We start from the raw sequence: 25,876 nt of genomic DNA on the forward strand, positions 1-25,876 counted from the left end.
CCCTATTTATTTCAAAACCCCCTTCCCCTCCCCCTTTTCTGATGAAGGGTCTAGGCCCGAAACGTCAGCCTCTCTGCTCCTATGATGCTGCTTGGCCTGCTGTGTTCATCCAGCCCTGCACCTTGTTGACTTAGTATGTATGTGGTGTCTCCATTTTTTACAGAAGATAAATACACTTCATTAATAGTGACTGAATATAATGATTTGAATTAAACATTAAGTCACTTGTAAATAATTTATGTATTTAAAAAATAAAATGTAATTAAAAGGTCCCAAACCTCTGAGTGGGTGGTAGTACTTAGTAATGGATCTGTTCATTCCCAAACTAAAGATGAGTGGAACATTTGTGAACAGCACCCTTTGTCCTGCTGCTTAGATGACTAGCCTATCTTTAGCTTAGTGGAATAGTATCGACTTATACATGTATCCATTGTTGCTGAAAAAAAAGTTTTAGGCAATAATTATACAGAATATAATAAGTGGTCAGTCAGAAAAGTAAACAGTTAGTTACCATTCCAGATATGACCTTGCCAAACACCACATGCTTTCCATCTAGCCACTTTGGTTTTGTCAATGAAATAAAAAACTGGGAGCCATTAGTATCTGGTCCTGAATTAGCCATGCTGACCCATCCAATTCCATAGTGTTTCAGCTTGAAGTTTTCATCAGGAAAAGTATCTCCATAGATGCTTTTTCCTAGAATATCAAAGACCAGTGTATAGTGCATTAATGGACATTAATCTGACACTACAGTAGATATTTACAGCATATTAACTGTAAAGAAGTATCTATCTAATGGTGTCTAGTTTGTGCTCTAACCAGAAGTTCTATATTCTTAGAATGTCACCATATAACACAAACAAAATAGTATATGCAGCAACTGGAATGGATGAGAAAGGTTAAAATAGTAGTGTATTAAACATGTATTTTTTCTGTTTTTATACTAAGTATTTTACTGCAAATTAAAAATAATCATGAGTCCAACATCTGCTTCTCTGGTAAAGTAAAACCAATTTCTAATGTAAAATATAACTGAACATTTAATGATTTTTGTTTCAAAAGTGAAGAAAAGTACTAACAGTTATTTTTTATTCACTAATAGGACATTGGTATCACTGGCTGGCCAGCAAATATCCCCTTGTTGCTATTGAGGTTGTGGTAAGGTGCCTTCTTGAACTGCTGCAGTTCACCTGCTGTAACGAGGGAATTCTAGGATTTTGACCCAGTAACAGTGAATATTTCCAAGTCAGAATAGTGAGTGGCTTGGGCTGGAACATGTAGGTCATGGTGTTCCCATGTATCTGCTGCCCTTGTCCTTCTAGATGGAAATGGTCAAGGGTTTGTCTAAGGATCTTTGGTGTATTTCTGCAGTGTACCTTGTAGATGGTACACACTGCTACTACTGAGTGTCAGTGGTGGAGGAAGTGGATGCTTTTGGATGTGATGCTAATCAAGCGGGTTGCTTTGTCCTGGATGGTGTCAAGCATCTTGAGTTTTGTTGGTGCTGCACCCATCCAGGCAAGTGAGGAGTAATCTATCACACTTCTGACTTGTGCCTTGTAGATGGTGGACAGGAACAAAAACAGAAGTTGCTGGAAAAGCTCAGCAGGTCTGGCAGCATCTGTGAAGAAAAAAATCAGTGTTCACGTTTCTGGTGCGTTGACACTTCCTCAGAACTGATGGTAGCTAGGAAAACGCCAATTTATATGCAGAAGATAGGGAGGGTGATGGGGTAGGGAGTAAACAATATGATAAAAGGATGGAGCCCAAAGAGAGAGAAGAGCAGTTGGATAGACAAAGGAGTTGATAACGATCTGGATAGGAGTGTGAATAGCTGTTAATGGGGACTGTTAGTGACTAACAATAGGTAGTGTGTAATGGCAGGTTATGTGATAACAAGACCTGGTGTGTTGGGTAGGGGGCTAGGACATGGGAGAGTTTAGGCCCTAAAATTATTTAACTCAATATTGCAGCCCTCTGGACTCAACATCGTTATCAACTTCTTTGTCTATCCAACTGCTCTTCTGTCTCTTGGGTTCGATCCTTTAACCTATCATTTACTCCCTACCTCATCGCCCTCCCTATCTTCTGCATATAAACCGACAGTTTCCTAGCTACCAACAGTTTTGAGGAAGGGTCACCGGACCCGAAACATTAACTCTTTCTCCTTCACAGATACTGCCAGGCCTGCTGAGCTTTTCCAGTAACTTCTGTTTTTGTTCCTGATTTACAGCATCTGCAGTTCTTTTGGTTTTTATTTGGATGGTGGACGGGCTTTGATGAGTCAAGAAGGGAGTTACTTGCTGCAGTATTCCTAGCATCTGACCTGCACTTTCAGCCACTGTGTTTATGTGGTAAGTCCAGTTGAGATTCTGGTCAATGATAACCCCAAAGATGTTGATGGTGTGGGATTCAGTGATGGTAACCCCATTGAATGTCAATGGGGCAGTGGTTAGATTGTCTTTTATTTGAGATGGTCATTGCCTCACATTTATGTGACATGAATGTTACTTGTGTATTCTATAATGAAATTCAAAGGTAATTACCTCCTTTTCCACTTATTGAAGTAATATCTCCACCTTGTATCAAGAAATCCTTGATCACACGATGAAATGTGCTGCCTTTGTAACCAAACCCTCTCTGAAAGCCATTTAATAAAATATTACAGAACATTTTAATCAGTTAACTTGAGTTCAGATTGGGTAATGAAATGAAAAGCTTGATCAATGTATAAATGTTATACATCAATGAAAATAATGACCATACATCTTGTAAAGCACTACTTTATGTATTTTATCTTTAGGAATAAAGAACTTAATATAATCAGTCAGTTATTGATTGTGGGAAGTAGAATACAGTAGTCTGCATACAAAATTACAAATGAGATTTTACTCTGGTGGAATGTAATACATAACATAAGACCAGAAAAAGCAAACTGAAAATGTCACTTGAAGAAAAACTGTATCATGATTTACTACAAGATGCCAGCGGTTCCATCAGCACTCTCAAATACATGTTAAAGATCTCCTGGCATAATTCCAAGATAATTGGAGTTGCTCTTTCAGAGCTTGGGCCAATATTTTTACCTCAGCCAATGTCAATCAGAATAGATTATCTAGTGGTTTGTCTCAACACTATTAGCAAGAGCATGCTACATGCAAACTGTTCCCCTAAATCACAAGTATGTGAAATACTTCAGCGATTGAGGAGCACGGTGGCTTGGGTGAAGAGTAAGGGCTATGTATTATCAATGATCTCAATGTCTATGAGATTCTTTATAAATATGACAGTTTTTTTTAACAGGTATTATTGGCAACTGCTAACACTACATCATTTCTGCAATGTACTTTATTTTTATTACAGTGAAATTTTGTGAAGGTTGGAATTATTCACCAAACACTTGCATGGTTAGATCTACTAGCTATGATGTGACTGCAAGAAAGTAAATTGAACTGAAATTTATAAATACAGACAATAGCTCGATATTCAATACAAGAAATATAAATAAGGAGCTCAATTCATAAGTGAAAGTTGGGAAGGCAGGGGGGAATTGAGTATGCAATTTTTCCAGTTTAGTTCAGTTTAAATGTATTTTAGTGTACAATTCTTTAGATTTGAATAGTTGCTAAACTTTCCTAAGAAATCCTTCTGTAATCATTTATAATTACTTACACTGGAAGAGAAAATAAAAATAGCCCTAAGATGCCACGATGAATATAGTGTGTATAATTCCTTTTCATCAATTTTTCTTCATCTTTACATATTTAATGCCTGTTTTAAATGTTCACAAACATTTTCAAATACAGAACCAACAATGGCAGCCTGCACTGATCTAAAAGTCTCATCAAAATTTGAGTGAGGGCTTTGGTTTCTGGCATATACACTAGGGCCTGAATAAATATACTAGGGATCCAAGCATAACAATTACTTGGCAGTTAATCTGAATCTAATCGTACAGGTTAAACAGTTAAAGGGGCTATTTTATTGTGCATGCTTGAAAATGAGTCCAGATACATTTCTCCATTGAGTTTCCAGTTTTGCCTGTAACAGGGAGGATCTTAACCAAGGAGAGAAAAGAATAAATCAGGGAATCTACCTAGCACATGAATACACATCATTTAGCAAAAAATTTCCAAGCATCATTTGTAACAAACAGAGAAAAGGAATTTTGTCATTCTGGGAGCGAATTGATGGGAAAAGATTAAAAAGGGAGGACATTAAGCTGGTATAAAGTCAGACTGATAAGATAAAAATTTATTTCCTGTTTCCTCATCAGTTTCAGCTATGTCATAAATGAAAAGCAAAGAAACAGCTTGAAATGTCATCACAGAAAGAAAGGAAGGAACAAGAGGAGGGCCAAACGTTCCTTTGATACTGCTTTCTTCTCTCATGCTTTGGTAGAAACATGGGAGTAGCCTCTTGTTACATGTTTATATGGAATTAAATGTTCTATGAGATGTACGTGATAATGTGGTACATTCAAATAATGAAAAAGAAAATTACAGAATAACACCATTTATCAATACACCTTCCATGGCCATTAGGTCTGGGAGTGGCACTCTAATTTGGAACTTCTGGCTCAGAGGCAGGCTCCCTACTCATTGTATCACAAGACCTCCACACAGTGATACTACAGTCTCAGCAGTATTAAAACTGTTTCAAATTCATGGAAATATAGCATGGAATATAAAGTTCAATGCATTTCAGCATTTAAAAATCATTACAATGCATACAACATTATCAATATTTGGACAAAATAGGGATGTGGATTATCAGGGCTGACTCAGAAAATTGTGCGCATTGAATAGGAATGGTAATGAATATTTAATAAAATTAATTGGTTTCTAATTTATGTTATAACTAGTTAGTTGTTCATAATTTCACATAACAGTCAGTATCTTACCTCACCAGTTGCTAAGGTGATAAAGTTGTCCACAGTCAATGGAACAATTTTACCAAATAAACCAATAACGATCCTTCCAACATCTTTACCGCCAACTTGAATATCGAAGAATACCTAAAGTTGTATTAACCTTCATTAGAATTGTACATTTATAAACTAATATGATGAATTTATCTGGGATTACAATATTTGCATCTACCTGAAAAATCCTTCAAAAATACAGGACAGGCAAATACACCTGCTAATTTGAAATTATGCTTACTCAAATTACACATTTGTATGAAATAAACAATTTTAACAAATGAGCACCTGCTTTTGCACAATTAACAAATAATGCATTTTTGCATTTAGAGAAATCAAATGCATTAACAGGGATTTTTAATTTTTTTAAACCACTTTATACGTACAATTTATAAAGCTGTAAACAAATTTTATATGACAGCACTAAAATTGATGATTTGTGATTGTGCCTTCCTACCACAGTGGTAAAGCAAGTTGGGAAGTACACATGCTAAACGTCAATGATCCTACCTAGCAATAAAGGCCAATATCAGTGTGTTTGATTCTTGATTGCCCTCTGAAATTGACTACCTTTGATTAACCTAGGCATCAGAAACAACAAATGCATATTCAACCCATGTGACCCTTGAAATCCTTCTTACTAACATCAGGGGAATTGTGACAAAATTGGGAGAGCTGATCCATAGACTAGCCAAACAACAGCAATAACACACTTTACTGGGTTGAATTTCATTAGCCACTGCCCTGTCCAGCAATTTACAGATATCCTTCTCACAATTTATCACCTGACCAATTTCCGTATCATCCGCAAATTTTTTGATCATACCTTACGTTTAAATCCAAATCATTTACATGCACCACAAGTAGGAAGGGCTCCAGGCCTCAAGTTCTGTGGACTGCTAGTCAAAACAGACTTCCAGTCACACAAACATCCCTCTACCATCACCGTCTGCTTTCTGTCTTTTATGCAGTTCTTGATCCAATATGCCACTTTGTCTAGGATCTCATGGACTCTTACTTTTGTGACTTCATATTTTTAAAAGCCTTGTCAAAGCTTAATGACAACTGCATCAAATGATTACCATCATCAACATCCCTAACTAGCTGTTCAAAAAAAAAAGAATCAAATTTGTCAAACGTGACCTTCCCTTAACAAATCCATGCTAACTATCCCTGATTAAGCCATGCTTCTCTAAGTGCAGATGTATTCTTTCCCTCAGAATTCTTTCTAATAACGTATTCAGCCCCAACCAAACCTAATCTCAGTTTATGCAAACAACTATGAATAGTTGCCATTACATGCTTTGGCCATTATGTAACCTATCATTGCATATTTTTTGTTTGTTTCCAAACCAATATGCCATCTTGTTTTTCTGCTTCCAATTACATTGTGTAATGTATTTACATATAAATAACTTAAAAGGTTTATTTTCCTTACTATTGTCTTTTAAACCTCTGGCTGTTCTCTCCATCACCTATCTGGTCTCTCTCTCTCTCTCTCTCTACCTGAATGAATTTTTCAACCCCACGTTCTAGTCCCTAAACTGCAAATAACATTTCTAATATAAGTCACACCTCTTCATAAGATTAAAACCAAACTCTTAAAATGTTGATGATAACAAGGTGTAGAGCTGGATGAAAACAGCAGGCCAAGCAGCATCAGAGGAGCAGGAAAGCTGACGTTTCGGGCCGAGACTCTTCTTCAGAAATGGGGGAGGGGAAAGGGATACTGAAATAAATAGGGAGAGAGGGGGAGGCGGATAGAAGATGGATAAAGGAGAAGATCGGTGGAGAGGAGACAGACAGGTCAAAGAGGCAGGGGTGGAGCCAGTAAAGGTGAGTGTAGGTGGGGAGTTAGAGAGGGGATAGGTCAAGGGTATGCGATGAGGCTAGTAGGTAGGAGATGGGGGTGGGGCTTGAGGTGGGAGGAGGGGATAGGTGGGAGGAAGAACAGGTTAGGTAGGTGGGGACAAGCTGGGTTGGTTTTGGGATGTGGTTGGGGGAGGGGAGATTTTGACGCTTGTGAAGTGCACATTGATACCATCGGGCTGCAGGGTTCCCAAGGAGACCTGCATCTCCTACAATCTCCTAAAATGTTATTTTTCACACCCAGCTCAAGTCCCTCCACACCTGCATTCCCCATGCAGATGGCCTAAAGGCCCTCCGCTTCTTCCTGTCCCGCAGGCCTGACCAGTCCCCCTCCACTGACACCCTCATACGCTTAGCCGAACTCGTCCTCACCCTCAACAACTTTTCTTTCAATTCCTCCCACTTGCTGCAGACAAAGGGGATGGCCATGGGTACCTGCATGGGCCCAAGCTACGCCTGCCTCTTTGTAAGTTACGTGGAACAATCCCTCTTCCGTACCTATACTGGCCCTAAACCCCACCTCTTCCTCCGTTACATTGATGACTGTATCGGCGCCGCCTCGTGCTCCCACGACGAGCTCGAACAGTTCATCCACTTCACCAACACCTTCCACCCCAACCTTAAGTTTACCTGGACCATCTCTAATACCTCTCTCCCCTTCCTGGACCTCTCTGTCTCCATATCGGGCAACCACCTAGAAACTGATATTCATTTCAAGCCCACCGACTCCCACAGCTACCTAGAATACTCCTCCTCCCATCCACCTTCCTGCAAAAATGCTATCCCCTATTCCCAATTCCTTCGCCTCCGCCGCATCTGCTCCCAGAATGAGGCATTCCACTCCCGTACATCTCAGTTGTCCTCGTTTTTCAACATCCCCCCCCTCAGTGGTCAAGAACGCCCTCAACCGTGTCTCCCACATCTCCCGCAACTCATGCCTCACACCCCGTCCACGCAATAGGAACCAAAAAAGAATCCCCCTCGTCCTCGTGTACCACCCCACCAACCTCCGGATCCAACGCATCATCCTCCGACACTTCCGCCATCTGCAATCCGACCCCACCACCAAAGACATCTTTCCCTCCCCACCCTTATCTGCTTTCCGGAGGGACCACTCTCTCCGTGACTCCCTTGTCCGCTCCACACTCCCCTCCAGCCCCACCACACCCGGCACTTTTCCCTGCAACCGCAGGAAGTGCTACACCTGCCCCCATACCTCCTCCCTCACCCCCATCCCAGGCCCCAAGAAGACTTTCCACATCAAGCAGATGTTCACCTGCACATCTGCCAATGTGGTACACTGCATCCGCTGTACCCGGTGTGGCTTCCTCTACATCGGGGAAACCAAGCGGAGGCTCGGGGACCGCTTTGCAGAACACCTACGCTTGGTTTGCAATAAACAACTGCATCTCCCAGTCGCGAACCATTTCAACTCCCCCTCCCATTCCTCAGACGACATGTCCATCCTGGGTCTCCTGCAGTGCCACAACGGTGCCACCCGAAGGTTGCAGGAACAGCAACTCATATTCCGCTTGGGAACCCTGCAGCCCAATGGTATCAATGTGGATTTCACAAGCTTCAAAATCTCCCCTCCCCCTACCGCATCCCAAAACCAGTCCAGCTCGTCCCCGCCTCCCTAACCTGTTCTTCCTCCCACCTATCCCCTCCTCCCACCTCAAGCCGCACCCCCATCTCCTACCAACTAACCTCATCCCGCCCCTTTGACCTGTCCGTCCTCCCTGGACTGATCTATCCCCTCCCTAACTCCCCACCTACACTCACCTTTACTGGCTCCATCCCCGCCTCTTCGACCTGTTTGTTTCCTCTCCACCTATCCTCTCCTCTATCCATCTTCTATCCGCCTCCCACTCTCTCCCAATTTATTTCAGAACCCCCTTCCCCTCCCCCTTTTCTGATGAAGGGTCTAGGCCCGAAACGTCAGCCTCTCTGCTCCTATGATGCTGCTTGGCCTGCTGCGTTCATCCAGCCCTGCACCTTGTTGTCTCAGATTCTCCAGCATCTGCAGTTCCTACTATCTGATTCAATTTTAACCTCCTCCCACATTACAGTTTCCTCAAAGGCTGGTGCCTTGTTTTGCTTGAATTAGTTACTTGGTTTTCTGTGAAAGGACACACAGTTCTCCACTGCGACCGCTCCAATCTGTGGCTTTGACATTTCCAGACTTGACTATTAAGACGCTGGCCTCCCGTCCTCAAAGTTCTGGAAACTTCAGATCATCCTAAATTGCCTTTATTCTATTCTCTACAATATCCCATTCACCCATCACTTTCCTTTTTTTAATTGATCTATTAGATTTAATTTCCCAAACACCTTTAAGTGTAAATTTCCAGTGCCTCGGAAAGGGTTTGCAAATTGTTTTGCAAAGTGACTCATTTTAACACTTGAAAATTAACATGTCTCTGGATGTCCAATCCTTATAATTATCTCCGCTTACCTCGACTGTATTATCTCCCACCAAGAACTCCCCACCTATGTCTGGGACACCACCCACGCCCTTCACCTCCTCCAAAACTTCCAATTCCCTGGCCCCCAACACCTCACCTTCACTATGGACGTCCAGTTCCTGCATACTTGCAGATGGCCTAAAAGCCCTCCGCTTCTTCCTCTCCCGCAGGCCCAACCTGTCCCCCTCGACCTCCATCTGCTTAACTGAACTCGTCCTTACTCTTAACAACTTCTCCCTCAACTCCTCCCACTTCCTACAGACTAAGGGGGTGGCCATGGGAACCCGCATGGGCGCAAGCTATGCCTGCCTCTTCGTAGGATATGTGAAACAGTCCCTCTTCCGCTGCTACACTGGCACTAACCCCCACCTCTTCCTCCGCTACATCGATGACTGTATCGGCGCCGCCTCAGGCTGCCAAGAGGAGCTTGAACAGTTCATCAACTTTACTAAAACCTTTCACCCCAACCTTAAGTTTACCTGGACCATCTCTGATACCTCTCTCTCCTTCGTGCACCTCTCTGTCTCCATCTCTGGTGACCACTTCGAAACTGATATCTATTTCAAGCCTACCGACTCCCACAGCTACCTAGACTACACCTCCTCTCACCCACCTTCCTGCAGGAATGCCAACCCCTACTCCCAACTCCTCCGCCTCCACCACATCTGCTCCCAAGATGAGGCATTCCTCTCCCGAACATCCCAGATGTCCTTGTATTTCCAGGACCGCAACTTCCCCCTTCAGTGGTCGAAAACGCTCTCGACCACGTCTCTCGCATTTGCCGCACCTCAGCCCTCACACCCCCTCCCCGCAACAAAAACAAAGACAGAATCCCCTTGTCCTCACGTATCACCCCATTAACCTCCGGATTCAACGCATCATTCTCTGCCACTTCCGCCACCTACAATCCAACCCCACTACCAAGGATATATTTCCCTCCCCACCCTATCTGCCTTCCGGAGGGACCACTCTCTCCATGACTCCCTTGTCTACTCCACACTCCCCACTAGCCCCACCACACCCAGTTCCCAAGTGCAGTCTCCTTGGCAAGGCCTGTATTGCAGTCAACTTGCCAATCAAGTGTTATTTATTTATGCAGTACAAATTGTTGCATCCTTCAAAATTTGGAATTCTTGCATCTGTCCTGATGAATGTAATTCTAAAGCTTTGACACCATGTCACTTTTCACAGTATTGTTCATGTAAGTTTTATTTTGCAAACTCCACTTGAATATATTGACGCCTGTAGGAAAGCTATTTACTTGAAGTTGTCCACTTCAATAACCCCCAGTTATTACCTACCCACACAAGAACTGACACCTCCTCAAACTCCATTTAATTTTTGCAGATTAATTCCTATCTAGACCAAGGAATAATGAGCCCCCTGCAAATGACCTTTGTAAATGGTATTGGAGAAGAAAAGCAGGCCCCCAGTGCTTAAGTCAGATCCAGTGGAAGCATTCAACTAGAGAAAGATGGAGATAGCAAGAGAAAAATCAATAGCTCATGACAAATTTGTTCGCTGTATTGTTGGCACCTGGTGGGAATCTGCTTACTGACTTGGGGAGAGAGAAAGAGAAGCTAAAGATAGAACAAGGCAAGAGCTAGGATGGACTTCGCCCAAATCTCAGTGCAGGGTGTGGTCTTGAAGGGGGAATTACTGAGATTTCTGAACATTCTGGATCAACTGAAGATGATGGCCACTTAAGTCAATGGAATCGGTAATAAACATAGGACGTTTCTGGTATGGGCCAAAGACCATGGCTGTTGTTCAGCTGTGGAAAAATTTTGGCTCAACGAGTACTGCACGTCAGATCAGCAGCAGTGGAGGAATTGAGAGAGGTGTTTGTTTGAAATAGCTGGGTGTCTCTTGTGTACATGAGGAAACGGATGCCATGTCTCAGTAAGGTCACCAAGAGGTAGCACATGGACGAGAATTAGCAAAAGGAGACATTTGTCAGGGCTTGGGAGAGAGTCCAGCTTATGTTCTTCTCTATCTAAGCTGGATATGTAGGAGTGGCACTCGATGACAGCATATCCAATTTACTGGATGAGGAAGGAGAGGGTGTTATTCTCGGCAATTGTAAAGTAATTTTATGTCTAGTTCTTTAAGTCTAGGATTACAAAACTGACTATGAGTCTCGATAGTTTCTAAACATAATTCATTGATTGAATTTTATTATTTATTAATGAGATGGATATAGTTCTTGGAGCTAAACAGATCAAAGGGTAGGGGGCTAAAGAGGGAACAGGGTACAGAGTATGATGATCAGCCATGATCATATTAATAGAACAGGCTCAAGGGGATGAATAGTCTACCCTATTCCTATTTTCTATGATTCCTAGACTATGTGACTTGTAGTATCGTGGCTGTAAGTTATCTTTACTTACAATTACACTACATGGGATCAATCCATAGTGCATGTAGTCAGTTGGTTAATCAAGCTGATACTTCTGTTTTCCCTTTGTTCCTTTTCCTCGTTGGTAAGGGATGGCAATGAGCATTCTTGTGCTCCTGGCTTTTTACTTTCAGTTGGTTGTGCTGGGAAGTCCTTTGTAATCAAGACGGTGCTAGTTAGGGAAGCACACATTGGCTATCAGGGGATTGGACCATGCTCCGTCTTGGAGGTCAAGTGCATACAGTCTGTGCATCACATGTTCTGCGTGGGGCTCAAGCGGATGCCTTGTTTCTGACAGTCCTCAGAGCGTAACAGATCTCAAGAGTTTCTTGCTCCGTGAGCTGCGGACACCTGTCAATGATGTTCTACTTCGAGTATCCACCAAGGGTGATAGCTCTGAGCTGGTGGAGGATGCACACAAAAGCATTGCAGGTGCATCCTCTGACAGTTCACAAGCTTCCTCCTCAGAGGTGAAGATGTGGCTGAGGGGCTCAACCTATGGCCTTAACCTCACAGAGATTCCCTCGGTACCAGTTTTGCATGTATAAGAGGAGAAGGACCGACTGGGAGAAAATGGATAAAAGCTTATGCAGAACAAGAATGAGTTAGCACTGGTGGTAATCGGAGAACAGTACAGAACACTGGAGCTTATTCATCATCACCGGAGCAGTCCTTGTTTAATCCGCCCAACTCAATCTTCTCCTGAAAAGGGAATGTGATGAGCTTGATGTCTGACACCGACCTTTCCAACGCTGTGACCTGAAATGGTGTCTACATGGGCAGCAGAGCCTGGAATCTGGAAGATGCTGGCAGCGGAAGGCCGTGCAAAATCACCAAGTCACACATCCAACATCTCACTTGCATTAGTAATGAGCTGGGAAGTACTAAATAGATTAATCTACCTCATCCCAGGTCATGGCAGACAGTACACTATGAAACTTTATTATCGCTACAATTCAGCTTCAAATGGGAAAATCCCAAGCTAAGATTCATAAACACTGAACTTGGAGAGGGACTAAAAGGATGTGAGTTGACAGCAAGACAGCTGAAACCAAGGAAGCAGTTTAGTTTGGTTGGCAACGGGAAATCAGAAGCATCTATACAGATGCTCTTAAACTTATAGCTTTTCACTCCTGATCTTCAAGATAAGAACTGAGAAGGAAAGGGAGAGGGGTTTCAAGATATGGCTTGTTACAGATAATAGAAGCTGGGGTTATTTTTGCATTCCAGGATGATTCTGAAGGAATGAGCTGCTTGGCAGAGACCTGTCAACTCAGATAGTGCCTGATATGGCCAACCAAACCTGGTGATATATATTGTACACAACTGGCTTAACCATTCAAATGAAGACATAGGGCCACACCAGGGAGAATAATCATGGTGAGGGAGAGGAAAGCTTTTACGGAGATGAGCATCAGTGGTGGAATAATTGTGTGACTGAGCAGCTACAGAAATGTTGTGATAAAGACTAAAAATCTTTGAAATTTGAAACTATATTGGAAGCAGCTTGGAGAAGAGATTTTTTTACAGATGGGCCAGTTGAGGAAGAAAATACTGTATTCTATAATTCAGCATCTTGTTATATCATTGTCTTTGGTGCATTAATTAATCTGTAAATTTTTTTTATGGGGAAAAAAATTTTCTGTAAGAGAATTTATTCACAAATTAATTAATGCACCAAAGCCAATGATACAACAAGATACTGAATTTTGTACTTTATGGTATGGGTTTATTCTGCAAGAAACCGAAAAGAACACGTTAGGTACTGTGCATGACTTCTTGTAAACACCACACCACAGTAAGTGGTTGAATATTAAATTTCAGCACAATAAGTCAAACGAACCTTAACAAACTTATAAAACAGCCTTTTAGCCATGAACACGAGAATAGTATGTCGCGAGAGACACATCCTAAATTCCCATTTTTAAAAAAATTCTTGATCAGATTTGCAACAAAGATGGAAAGATTATTTGTTTCATCATCAAGCAGATTTAATTTGTGAAGGTGACATTCACTTTCATAAAAGACAGACCGTACCATAATAGTTGTCACAGAAGAATTTTGAATGCTGAACAGCAGGAGTAAATTGGTTTCTGTTGATGTTAAATGGCTTTCCAGCTCCCACCTAAAAGATAATAGAGGAACTGATTAAAACATATAAGGAGGAAAAAGAAATTTAAAAGGTAAGCAATATCGACAAAAGTAGAGAAAACAAAGATATTCAAGTCAACAAATGAAAAGTAAGCAGTCCTTTCATCCTTTCATTTCTCTGTTTTTTGTTTCCTATTTATTTTTTAATGACAGATGCAATATAAAAGTTAAAACTCCTAAACATACCCATTATGCTCGAATGTATTTTTGCCAATCATATAAACATCAAATTGGAGTTTGCTAGTACACACCTGTTTGGTTGAGCACAGTACTAAGTGGGGGGAGTTGGTTAGCTCAGTTGGTTGGACAGCCAGTTTGCAATGTACAGTATCAGTGCCTGAGGTTACCATGTCATCTTCTCAACCTTGCCCTGCGCCTGAGGCATGACAATCTTCAAGTTAAATTCATCACAGTCATCTCTGTCTAATGAGAAAACAGTCCTATCATTCTCTGGGACTATAGTAATGTTACTTTTACCTAGTTAGCAATTAGCTATGGCTGATCAATGAGAAGGAGGTTTGATTTTTGAGAAGATGTTATTGCCTTAGACATTTTTCCCTCTTGTCAAACGGTATTGTTTATGGAACAAATGAAAATCCATAAGGAAAACTGACAATTTGATAAACCTCTAGCTAACTTTTTTTTCAGTAACTACACAGGTATTATATTTAATAGACAAAATATTAAGTATGATGTTAATGTGTGAAAATTAATTATCATTTTTAGTTCCATTGATGACTATGATTGTGAAGAATTCAGGTAAGACCTTATCATTTCTCTTCAATTTACTTACTTGAGAACAAGGTAAATGAAGCGTGAAGCCATATATCTCATCAACGTGCCATCCACCATCAGCACCATCTTACTGGTATGAAGCAATTTTTAAATCAGTGAAAATCAGTTTATTTGTGAAGTCTCAAATACAATCAAGAAAACGGAGAAACTGTGCCTGTGAATATGGAGCATTTCCAGATCAATACTTGGATCAAGAAAATTGAACTAATTAATCCTAAAGGCACAGCTATGTGGATATCTTTACCAGTGCTGCCAACTTAATCCTCTACAGGATGTTCAGGACACCATGATATTTAAAGACAGGAGATTTCCATACACTTAAATTTAATAAATGGTTATAGTATGCCATCCACCATGACCAATCTTAATGAAGTATCCTTCCCTTCACCTTGCTGTCAAGCCTTGGGATTTCCACAAAAACTTTAAGGAAATCCATCACAGCTGTATTACTTAAAGCTGGAATACTTCCAGCCATTCCTGAACAACTAACTGGAGAGCAATTATTAAGGTTGATCAGCAGAGTAGTGACCATTACTATTCTTACGATCTGTGGATTTGTGTTAATTATCCCTGAATTATTACTGAAGTCGAGCATCTTTGTAGTTTGATCCACTTGAATCAGCTTAAGGTAATGTTTTCACTTTCAAAAATACGAGGAAAAAGTACTCCGGTTTTGCCTGCTTGACCTGATAGTATAAATACATCTACCATTGAGGATGTGGATAAAGTAGCCTCATGCTGACATAGTATTTTGTGGATATTAATTTTGGCATCTTCCCTCCTCAACCATTTTAGAGTGAGTGAGGAGTTCAAGGGACTTGTCCAAAATATCTAAAGCAGATGTGACATGGCTATCAATTGCTGTAAAAAGAGAGAAAAAGTCTTCAGTACAATTTTTTTTTGAGTGGAAGCTTAGAAAGCTTCCATAGTTTATCTTGCCAAGGCCTTGAATATATAAATCGACTGGTTAAATTGGATGCAAGAAGTTTCCCTTCAGTTATATTTAATCACCCAAAGATTAATTTATTTGCTTGAGGGTCTTATTTTTAAAAAATGAGATAGTTGTAATGAGTCAGTTATTTTTAAACTTTTGCTAGGTGTCCAAACAAAAATATCTAAAGTATATTCATTAGAATGACACTTAGACACCTGGAATCTAGAAGTTTTTTGGAATATTTTAATTTTGAAAAAAATCTTGGATTCTTGATTGTTGAAGCAATTTTTAAGAAGTCACTTTCAAAGATTTGTTTCAAATTTTGTAATGAGATAGGAACATCATTAGCAAGACCAGCATTTATTACCTGAAACTAATTGATCTTGAAAAGGTGATGGTGAGCCACATTCTTCAGCCATGTGGTGTAGATACTTCCACACTGCTGTTAGTCAAGTTCAAATTGTTTGTAGTATATCTGAACTTCTAAAATATAAAGTGGCAAAATAATGTTAATCTTACATTTTGTTGCATGGTGAACTTGTTATCAAACCAATGAAATATAATGTTTTGTGTTTTTTTTTTAAATTATATAATTCACAATTTTGTAGTTGAAAACAAATTGGTACATCTCCTGAACGATTGTGTTGGCAATCCCAGAATACTAACATTCTTGTCCTTGACCTTTCCAGTAAACTATCCCACCAGCCAGTCCTGCTTTTCCTGAGGGATCCATTCATCTTACCCACAGCCACCGGTAATCAAATCTGTCATCTGTTAACAGCTCTTTAGTGTTTCAGCCCTTAACACTGTAACATTATGTGAAAATTAAACTGAAGGCTAACGTAAATCCAGTAGATTAAATGTTTTTAAAGGTGATGTTATGAATTGTGTTTTTCTTCCCCTCCCCCCTTCTCTTCCCTGAAAAGTTTGTTCACGTTTCTATACTGGATTATTATTGACCTGCCAATGCAAAAGCAAAGTTGTTGAGTGCAGATTGAGCTTGTTATGGTGATCTGAGCTCACTTTAGCCATGTTTTCTTGTATTTGAGTCATCTAGTTCACACCGTAGAGGCAAGTAAGGACACCTGGTAGAGAATGTCCTCCAAACTGCATATTGTAAACCCAAACAGCTCTGAGCAAATTTTCATCCTTAGTAATCACTGAGTAGTGGAAAATGGAAGCTTGGTATAGTGCTACCAGGCACAACTTGTTGCTAAAAACTCTCCCCCCACCACCCAAAAGAAAAACAATGTATTAATTAATTCTCTATGGCCAAGTGTTAATTAATATTCCCTCTGAGAAACATAGCAAGAGAACATGGATTCAAATCATTGGAAAAATATGTGGGTGATTACCACCCAGGTAGCTCTCAACTTGTGTTTTGCAAGGTATAAAAATGAATTGGTCTGTGGACAGCTGGTTTATCTTGTTCTTTTTTCTGAAGTTAATGCCTCAACAGATTGTTTCCAACCTAATAGGACCATGGTAGATATTTGGATATTTGGAGCTCTCTTCCACAAGCAAGAGAGAATATCGGATCAGTTATTGATTTTAAAATCTGAGATAGATAACTTTTTATTAAGCAAATGTATTAAGGGATATGAAATTAGGCCACAAATCCATCTTGATCCCATTGAATGTTGGGACAGGCTAGAGGGGCTGAATATTCTGTTCCTATGTCTCAACATTGGACTCCCTTATGCTGAACTTCATAAACTTTCATCATGTCCCTATGCTCTTTTTGCATGCAAGAGTGATTACCATATGCTCCCTGAGAATTATTTGGTAGGTTTTCTGAAGATCAGCAATCACCATCAGATTGTGCTCTGCTCCAATGTACCTCTAAGTCCACATTTTGTACCAGGTCTTCTGAACCCAGATTTAGCAGAAATGGAGAGCACAGCATCTCTCAGGGAGCTCGACTGTTTGTCCAATAGTTAGGTGAAGACAAACTACTTAAATGAAAAATATTCCTCCCTTCCTCAATCATTTAAAATGATGAATTCTCAAAGTGTAGATTTGTAATATCTCCTCTGTCCTCATACTCCTATTATGAAAACATTATTTCTACAGCAAGCCACTTGTGGTGAAAAGACCATTCTCTTGTCTACAAGGTTCAAGTAGAACATAGAACAGTACAGCGCAGTACAGGCCCTTCGGCCCACGATGTTGTGCTGAACTTTTACCCTACACCTAAGGTCTATCTAGTAAGTAAAGATTGCATTCGAGCATGTACAAGAGAGCGGCTGTCAGTCACCAGGGGACCTGCTCAACAAACAATACAGTGTTTGCAGCACATGCTTATAGAGCACAAAGTTACTGTTCCCTCATAGTTTAACAATTTCACAACTCATCAGCAATCTGGCATCACGCAATGATTTTATTTAATATCCTGGGACATTTGTGTTAAGCACATGACAAACAATAATAACCTAATGTTACCTTCCCATAATCATTCTCTTTGGACCTGCCTGGTCAGGCCAACAGGCAGGACGTTCCCAATGACCACTGCCTCCAGGGATCCTACTGGTGCTTGGCAGACTTTGGACCTCATTCAAGTTTGGAGTTCACTTGGAATCACATGCTTTGCCTACATAGTGAAAGCAGATTTGTTCTGTTACTTTGGAGCCAAAGGAATGGCCCAGAAGCCAGTGACAATGTTTAGAACTGTAGATTTTCTTCTGTGTGGGCCTAACCCATTAAAGGTTATGGCAGAGCTAACAGAGAAGGATGTAAATCATCGGGCTACTCTATCCAGAGCTGTGCAATCAGTTGTCAACCTACACATTCTATCCGGTTTCAGGGCTGGCCACACAGATGAGTTAGTTGTTGTTGTTCCAGTTGTGGGAATTGTCCCTTGTAGTAACTCTCCTGCCATCAGTTTGTTAACTGTTTTCCCAACTGCTACCTTTGTGTCTGCTCTGATTGGGAACTGCTGGTCAGCTGCTGTTTTTAACTAGAAATCATCAGTGCTTCTCTTTCTGCCCTCCCACAATCCTGTTTAAGTCTGATCAGACTGTCTACTATCTCTATCACTGCCACGGTGGATTTTGGAGATTGCCTTTTGTTTAACTTCGATTTTGCTTGCCCATTGAAGGATGGTTCCATAATCATTGCCCAATGAGAATCCAAACCTAGAATTTTCCGGTGGTTCTGAAGGATTCCCTCCTTTAACATGTTAAGAAATAGTAGGTTATTCCAGGTTGGGTTATATACTCTAGACAATTTCTTATATGTCATGTATTTATTTTAGCATATTCACTGGAGGTTTCCTCACAGGTTTGGTGTGACTGTAATATCATCCTCTCATTAGACTGTTCATTGCCCAAAGCTCTGTGTACAGCATTCTTAAACCTTTGGTTTCTTTGTTGAGGTGAAGTATTTGCTATCTTTCTCTATGATCTGACCTGTGTATTGCCAGGTCATTAGCTTCATTGTTGTCAGGAGCATAAGAACATAAAAATCAGAAACTGGAATAAGCCATTCAACCCCTCAAGCCTGCTCTGCCCTTCAATGGGATCATGGCTGATTCCATATTCCTCATGTTTACTTTCCTGCCCTTTCCCCATAATCTTTGATCACCTCCTGGTCAATAATCTATCACAGACTTAAAGATACACAAGGACAGGGTGAAATTTGTATGTGTGGTTGCAGTCATGGTCAGGTTTTGTCCTGGATTGTTTGTGTGGGGTACCTATCTCTGTCCTGTCTCTATGGGAACCAATTAAGCATTATAAAGAGTTGGATAAATAAACGTTGTCAGTCATTGCCCCCAAAGACCCATATGGGCACTGAGCGTCCAAAATCTGATCCCAGATGATAACCATCCCAGTGTCCATATTTGTGGTCTGCATCTCTGCAGTTCTTCAAGTCAACTTCACCTAAATCTGAATAATCTTGAAGGGGAACAGTGGCCTTGTGAATGCCCCAGCCACCTTTTTATTTTAAAGGGGGTAGGAATTTAAATAACTTCAAATCACGACTTCGGCCCAACAATCATTTATTAAGTGTCTGTCTCCAACTGAAAGTAGTAGCCCTTGTTACAGTGAAAATAAGGCTCCTGTTATAACTCAGCAGGAACTTTAAATGGCTGCACTGAGCTCAGGTTTCCTGCCTTTGTGATTCGCCATCCTGTTCCCCATTTTCCCCTACCAGCAAAACTAGGATTCATTGTAAATAAGGGTCACACCTATCAATTTTAAAAGCTTCCAGAGTCCCCTGACACAGTGAAAACCTGCCTCTGTTTTATTCAGAATTGAAGGAAATGTTCCAGTGTTTTCGTGGCCATAACTGAATTCAATCATCAAGATGCATCCAGATCAAAGTATATAACTGCTTCAATAAAACACAGAAGTGCGGATGCGGGAGATATGAAACAAAAACAAGTTGCTGGCGAAACTCAGCAGGTTTGGTGGCATCAGGGGAAAGAAAGCAGAGTTTACCTTTAACTGGTCCATCTCTGACTCCTCCCTTCCCTTCCCTGACATCAGTGTTTCCATTTCTAGGGATGGACTAGCTGCCAAATCCACTGATTCTGACAGTTACCTAGACTTTATATGCTCGCACCCTGCTTCCTGTAAAGTCTAAATTCCGTTCTTCCGGTTTCTCTGTCTCCATCACATCTGTTCTGATGGTGCCAACTTCCGCACTGGGCCTCAGAAATGTCTATCCTTTTCCTCAACAAAGCATTCCCCGCTACCATGGTCAACAGGGCCCTCAGCCGTGTTTGACCTATCGCCCGCACTTCTGCCGTCACCCTTTCTCTTCCCTCCCACAACAATGACAGGGTACCCCTGGTCCTCACTTACCACCCACTGCATCCAAAGGTTTGTAAGGCACGGTTTCCATCACCTTCAATGGGATGCCAGCACCAAACACACATTCCCCTTCCCTTGTCAGCATTCCGCAGGAATTGTTCCCTTGGGATGTGCTGATCTACTCCTCCTCCTCCATTCCCAACACCTCCCCATGGACCCTCAGCACCTTCCTGCACAATTGCAAAGGTGCAATACCTGTCCATTTACCTCTTCTGTCCTCACTATCTTAGGCCTCAGACATACCTTCCAAGTGAAGCAGCAAATTAGCTGTACTTCACTCAATCTAGTCTACTCTATTTGCAGTTCTCAATGTGGTCCCTCTACGTTGGGGAGATGAAACACAAACTGGGTGACCATTTTGCAGAACAACTATGTTCTGTCTGCAAGAATGACCCCGAGCTTCTAGTTGCCTACCATGTCAACACACCGTGATCCTATGCCACTATCTCTGTCTTGGGCCTGCTGCAGTGCTCCAGTGAACCTTAATACAAGTTTGAAGAACAGCATCTCATTTTTCACTTTGGGACCCTGCAGCTTCCAGAATTCAACATCCAGTCCAAGAACTTTAGAACCTGATTCTGTTCTTAAATGTTTTTTACCCACCCCCACACCATGGTCCTATCATGACATGGGTTGCTTTCAGTACACCGCATTCTCTCCTACACTCAGCTCTCATTATTATTTGTTCAGCTTTTCTCTGTCCTGACCTGCTTTCTATATTCTACTCATTTACCTACTCCTTTTGTATCTCTCTGGGCTCCATCTCCACCTATCCGCTGCCCTCTCCCACACCGCCTCCCCATCCCGCCTCCCCATCCCTCTACTTCAGCATAAATATCACCTTTTCCTTGCTGCTATCGTTCTAATGAAGAGTCACTGGTCTTGAAACATTAACTCTGTTTTCTTCCCACAGATCCTGCTTGGCTCGCTGAATCTCAAGTGATTTCTGCTTTTGTTACATAACCACTTTTGTCTGACTGACTCAGACTTGTTTGCTTTGCTGATTTAGTTGTGTTGCCAATACTCTGTTTTGTTGATTACTTCAGTTGTTGTCCCGAGGAAACATCCCATAGTCTCACCAGTACATCAAAATAAAGAGAACTCAACTATAGCTTTTGTTTTGACAGTAATAATGTTAACTATAGCCCTGACCTTCCTTTCTCTTGTGATCTCTTAGATGACTCCCCAAATGTAGTTATTGAAGGTGTTCTACATGGAATATACTATCCATACCTTCAATTGAGGTAGAACAACATCTACTGCAAAAAAGGCATTTCAAGATATGCAACCACAAGGTTAACCAGTAATCATCATTAAAAGAGACACATTTTAATATGCAGTCATCAGTTCTGATTGATTTACCTTGACAAGTTGTACATTTAATGCTTAATACAATAAATATTTTTAACTTTTACAAAAGTTATTGCATTAACTGATGTGTATATAATATATAGATATTTAAAAAGGACTGCTCTGTAAATGTTTATCACTGAATATGTGACATATTACATTGTGAACCTTGAGAGTATGGACTTGTTATAATGTAATAACCATATTATTTGAATTTTACGATCAAAAGCATTACTTTATCTTTAAATGGAGAACGTTTCTATTTTATTCCTTTTTTCCCCTGTTGGGAAAATCTTAGTCAATGCAACAATCAATGTTGGAAGTAAACATTTTAGGCAGAAGTGTTTTTACATTTAATATTTATCTGTACATCAGCGATCATAAAGTATGTAATTTTGTTAACATTGCATTGAAGTAATGCATATCCATTATTTTATAATTTTATGTAATAAATTTGAACAGCACAGCACACAATGAATGTTCTGTCATTTTGGCTTTTTTTTGTGTATACTTAAATTTTTCTTTGATCATATTTTCAAATGCTGTTTATCTTCACCAGTGGCCTTCTATGCCATTGCAGTTAGTGGTAGTGCTGGAAATTGCATTTCTGCAGCCTTTACAGATTTTCCTACCAACTAACCAAAATAAACCCTCAGCCAAGATAGAGCATCCCCACTGTCGAACTAACGTATTCAGCCACCTGACTGAGTGTAGATAAAGCATCAGATTATGAGCCCGAGGCTTTTGTTCAGAATTTCAAGTTTCTACTAGCTTGCACATTTCACCGTTTAGTTTAAAAGAAATGTGTCCAGTAGCACACTGAAACAAAGTTCCAGAAATACTCAGCAGATCTAGCAGCATCTGTGGAGGGTGACAGAGGGTGGAATTTGTCCCTCGCTGCTATGGCGAGAGGAATGGCAGCTACGGCGACAAAAGACAGGCCCAAATGACAAAAGAAAAGATTTTCACATCAATTCTCCTAATTTTCACCTCAAGCCTCAAATGGCGACTCTCTTCCATGAGCAGTACCTATCTTATTCAGTTGCATTTGCATTTCACTAAAGCCACAACTCACCCTATTTCCGTCCCACTTCCAATTCTCCTCTCCAAGAGACTAAATGGCGTAAATTTTCAACAGATAAAACAAAGTGGGTACCTGCCTTGGCAGCTGCAGATCTCGGCTATTATGTCTCTGCTTCTTCTGCACAACGTCCAGCATGTTCTATGGTCACCATCCTCTTCAACACTTCACCCACACAATGCCATACAGGCAAACCATCGGCCTCACCACATCATCATACCTGCTCTTGGATTAATTAAGCTTCAACACTCTAAAGCTTATGGGTAACTCCAACTTGGATGCTCTCGCCAGGATGTTTGGAATGCAGGGTCAGCCAAGTGTCCCATGCATCTGGTCGGGATATTTTTGTGTTGACCAGGGCACATGCAACCTATGGCATGCAATCTTACTTTCTTAGCACTTACTGACATCAGCGCTGAGTTTCAGGATGCCAGTCACCGGTGTGTGTCACATTGCTTTCTTAGCACACGAGGTCTTGAGCGCTCAGTTACAGGCTGTCAATTTTTGTGCTTATCGTGCTTTTCAATGTTGAGGGAGAGACAAGCAGCTTGTGATGGTGGAGAGTCAGTCTGTTAGAGAGAGGGGCACACAATCACTTTGGCACAGTGCTACATCTACCTGAGAGGCGCACTGTGTGCCAGGAGCTTACACAGCAAACACACTGCAGTGGGGTCAGGAGCTTATCCAGTTACACTACAAGTTTGGTCACAGTCAGTCTTGCAGGTCAAGTACAAGCAGTGCAAGGATTCCAGCTGGGTCACTCAGGGTGTTGTTGAAACATCAGTTTGGTTGTGAGCAGTTTTCCCGGTAACGCGACAGTGGGAGGGACTGAGAATGATGGAAGTGGATGCAATAGCAGTTGGTGACCATGCACTAGCAGAACTCGTGAGGTGTCCTCAGTGAGTGAGCAAGAAGAGTTAGACATTTGAGAAGGTGAGGTGAGTGAGAGCTCTTGAGTGGGCATGCAATACTGAGAGTTGTAGTCCATCAGTTTTAACAGTGGCAGAGTTAGACTGAGTGCTGGCCATTGAGTATGAGGTAACAGAGAAAAGACTGTGGCACTTACCTTTGCAGAGCCCATCATTGACCTTTTTGTGACACTGCTGGATTTCCCTTTTAACTCAGGACACAGCCCTGACTGACTCACGCTGAGTCCAGGCTGGCTGACTCTGTTGGTATGGGCCTGTATTGCAACCAGCTTGCAAAAACATTAACAGATGAACCTCTCACTCAGAGCTCAATAGTGCCACTTACTTGGCATTTTGCCAATATCAGGATATTGTGTGTGGGAGGGGTTCCTCAGCATTTTGGGAGACGACTGGTAAAATCGAGTGGGCATTTCAGCAGGCTCCATGATGAAGTTCTCCATCGAACTTAAAAAAACTTTCTCTATCAGCTCAAGAAACATGATACATGTTCAAATCCAAAAGTTTGGGACTCCCCTGTGGAAGATTTAGATCTAATTGTGATCCTGAGTGAACTTAAGAGGTTGTATGTCCATAGGATGTTACACCTTAAGGGGGAGATTTGGAACCAGGCAGCACTTTTATTTTTTGAAAAAGGTGTCTTCTATTTATACCGGAGATAAGGTGAAATCATTATTTTCCTTTCAGAACGTTGTTGATCTCTGCAATTCTCTTCCCCAGAGAACAGTAGAAGCTGAATCATCAAGTATTTTTCTGGTTGATTAGATTCTTTATTGACAAGAGAGTCAATGGGTATAGTGGGCAGACAGGAAATAGATTTGGAGCCACAATCAGCCTTGATCATATATGGAAGAACAGTCTGAAGGGGCTGAATGGTCTACTTCTAATTCATAAACATGTATGATCTGACAGATTCAAATCCTTCAATTCTTGGATATTACTCCTGAATGTTGACTGCTTTCTTAGCTCACCCCCAAAAAAAAGCTAACTTTGAATTTATAAACCACAAACCTCAAATTAAAATAATTTTGCTTTGGAGGACTGCATTTGAAGATTATTTTTCAAAACAGCAGTCCTCCAGTCATTTGTGCCAGAATTAAGAGTGTGTGGGAAAGAAGACACCATACTAAAACATTTCTAGATTGCACTTTCTTCAATTATTTGTGAGCTAACCTGCATACATCTATATGCATCCCATTAAGACTTCAAATTTAATCCTAAATCATTTAAGTTAATAAAAAAAACACTGATCTAATTTCACTGCATTCACTAACCTAATATTTGTTTTGGAGTTTTCATTCTAAGGTTTTTCAGGGGAAAAGGGGAGTTCACAGAGCACAGACTAAACAGTCTTCAATCTTTCTTTTTTCTCTTTGTTTACAGAGTCTATACAGTAAAAAGAAGGACTTGTTTATTTTATTCTCCATTTTTCTGAAAATTAAATCACAGTAATTTTGTTGCTGCGGTTGGGGGCATTTATGGCTATTTTGCCATGTCTAATTACAGATTTGTTTATAAAGCATATTAAATTAATAACGGAAGTGGGACAAGATGTATGATTTTGGCTCACTGGCGATCAGCACCACAATATGAGGGACTACGATGCTGCATTTGCTTTGAGAAAGGTGGCTGCTGCATAAGTCAGCATTCCCAAACCACTGTCCTTTTGGAAGGGTGCCCTAGAACAAGGGTGCTCACATCCAACATGCACACCAAATACTTACTTCACCAGGAGGTTAGTAACTATACCCATTTTCTCTAAACCCAATTTCTTCAACATTGGGTATTCCTTCCCTTTTGTGTGCCACTTCTCTGACCTCCACACAGCCATTACAAATACTAACAAATAATTGATCAACAAAATCTTCAACTTTACAAGGGCTGGACTTTGTTATTGACCTACCGAATCCAAATCAGCAACTGCACATTTGTCGATTTACCTACAGCACATGGACTGCAGCAGTTCAAACAGGCAGCTTGCCACTATCTTCTCAAGGGCAATTAGGGGTTGGCAATAAATGCTGATGTAGCCAGAGATCCCCATATAAATAAAAAAAATACACTGCATTCGCTCTGAGCCACATATTTTGAAAAAAAAACGATCTCTTGATTCGCTGAACATATCTGCTTCTTTGGAAATCTCAAGCCATGGAAGAAATAGGTGAT

The 25,876-nt window shown here is 41.0% G+C and overlaps 1 protein-coding gene and 1 long non-coding RNA gene across 3 annotated transcripts; one reads left to right on the plus strand and one right to left on the minus strand.

Moving 5' to 3' along the window:
* Positions 1–447: 447 nt before the first annotated feature.
* On the minus strand, positions 448–5,729 carry LOC109930057 (peptidyl-prolyl cis-trans isomerase C). Its single transcript, XM_020529599.2, is given in 4 exon segments — positions 448–696; positions 2,547–2,640; positions 4,904–5,033; positions 5,710–5,729. Coding segments are annotated over 4 exon segments (453 nt in total). The 3' UTR covers positions 448–487.
* A 4,455-nt stretch (positions 5,730–10,184) lies between these two features.
* On the plus strand, positions 10,185–22,181 carry LOC125487879. 2 transcript variants are annotated; one of them, XR_007266140.1, is made up of 3 exons: positions 10,185–16,290; positions 19,790–19,942; positions 21,267–22,181. It is a non-coding gene; the product is annotated as an uncharacterized LOC125487879 (long non-coding RNA). The 2 variants fall into 2 exon arrangements; XR_007266138.1 differs by lacking the exon at positions 19,790–19,942 and having other exon boundaries at positions 10,185–14,566; positions 16,226–16,290; positions 21,531–22,181.
* The last annotated feature ends 3,695 nt before the right edge of the window (positions 22,182–25,876 follow it).

The sequence above is a fragment of the Rhincodon typus genome, chromosome 3 (assembly GCF_021869965.1).
Source record: "Rhincodon typus isolate 14 chromosome 3, sRhiTyp1.1, whole genome shotgun sequence".
NCBI lineage: Eukaryota > Metazoa > Chordata > Chondrichthyes > Orectolobiformes > Rhincodontidae > Rhincodon > Rhincodon typus.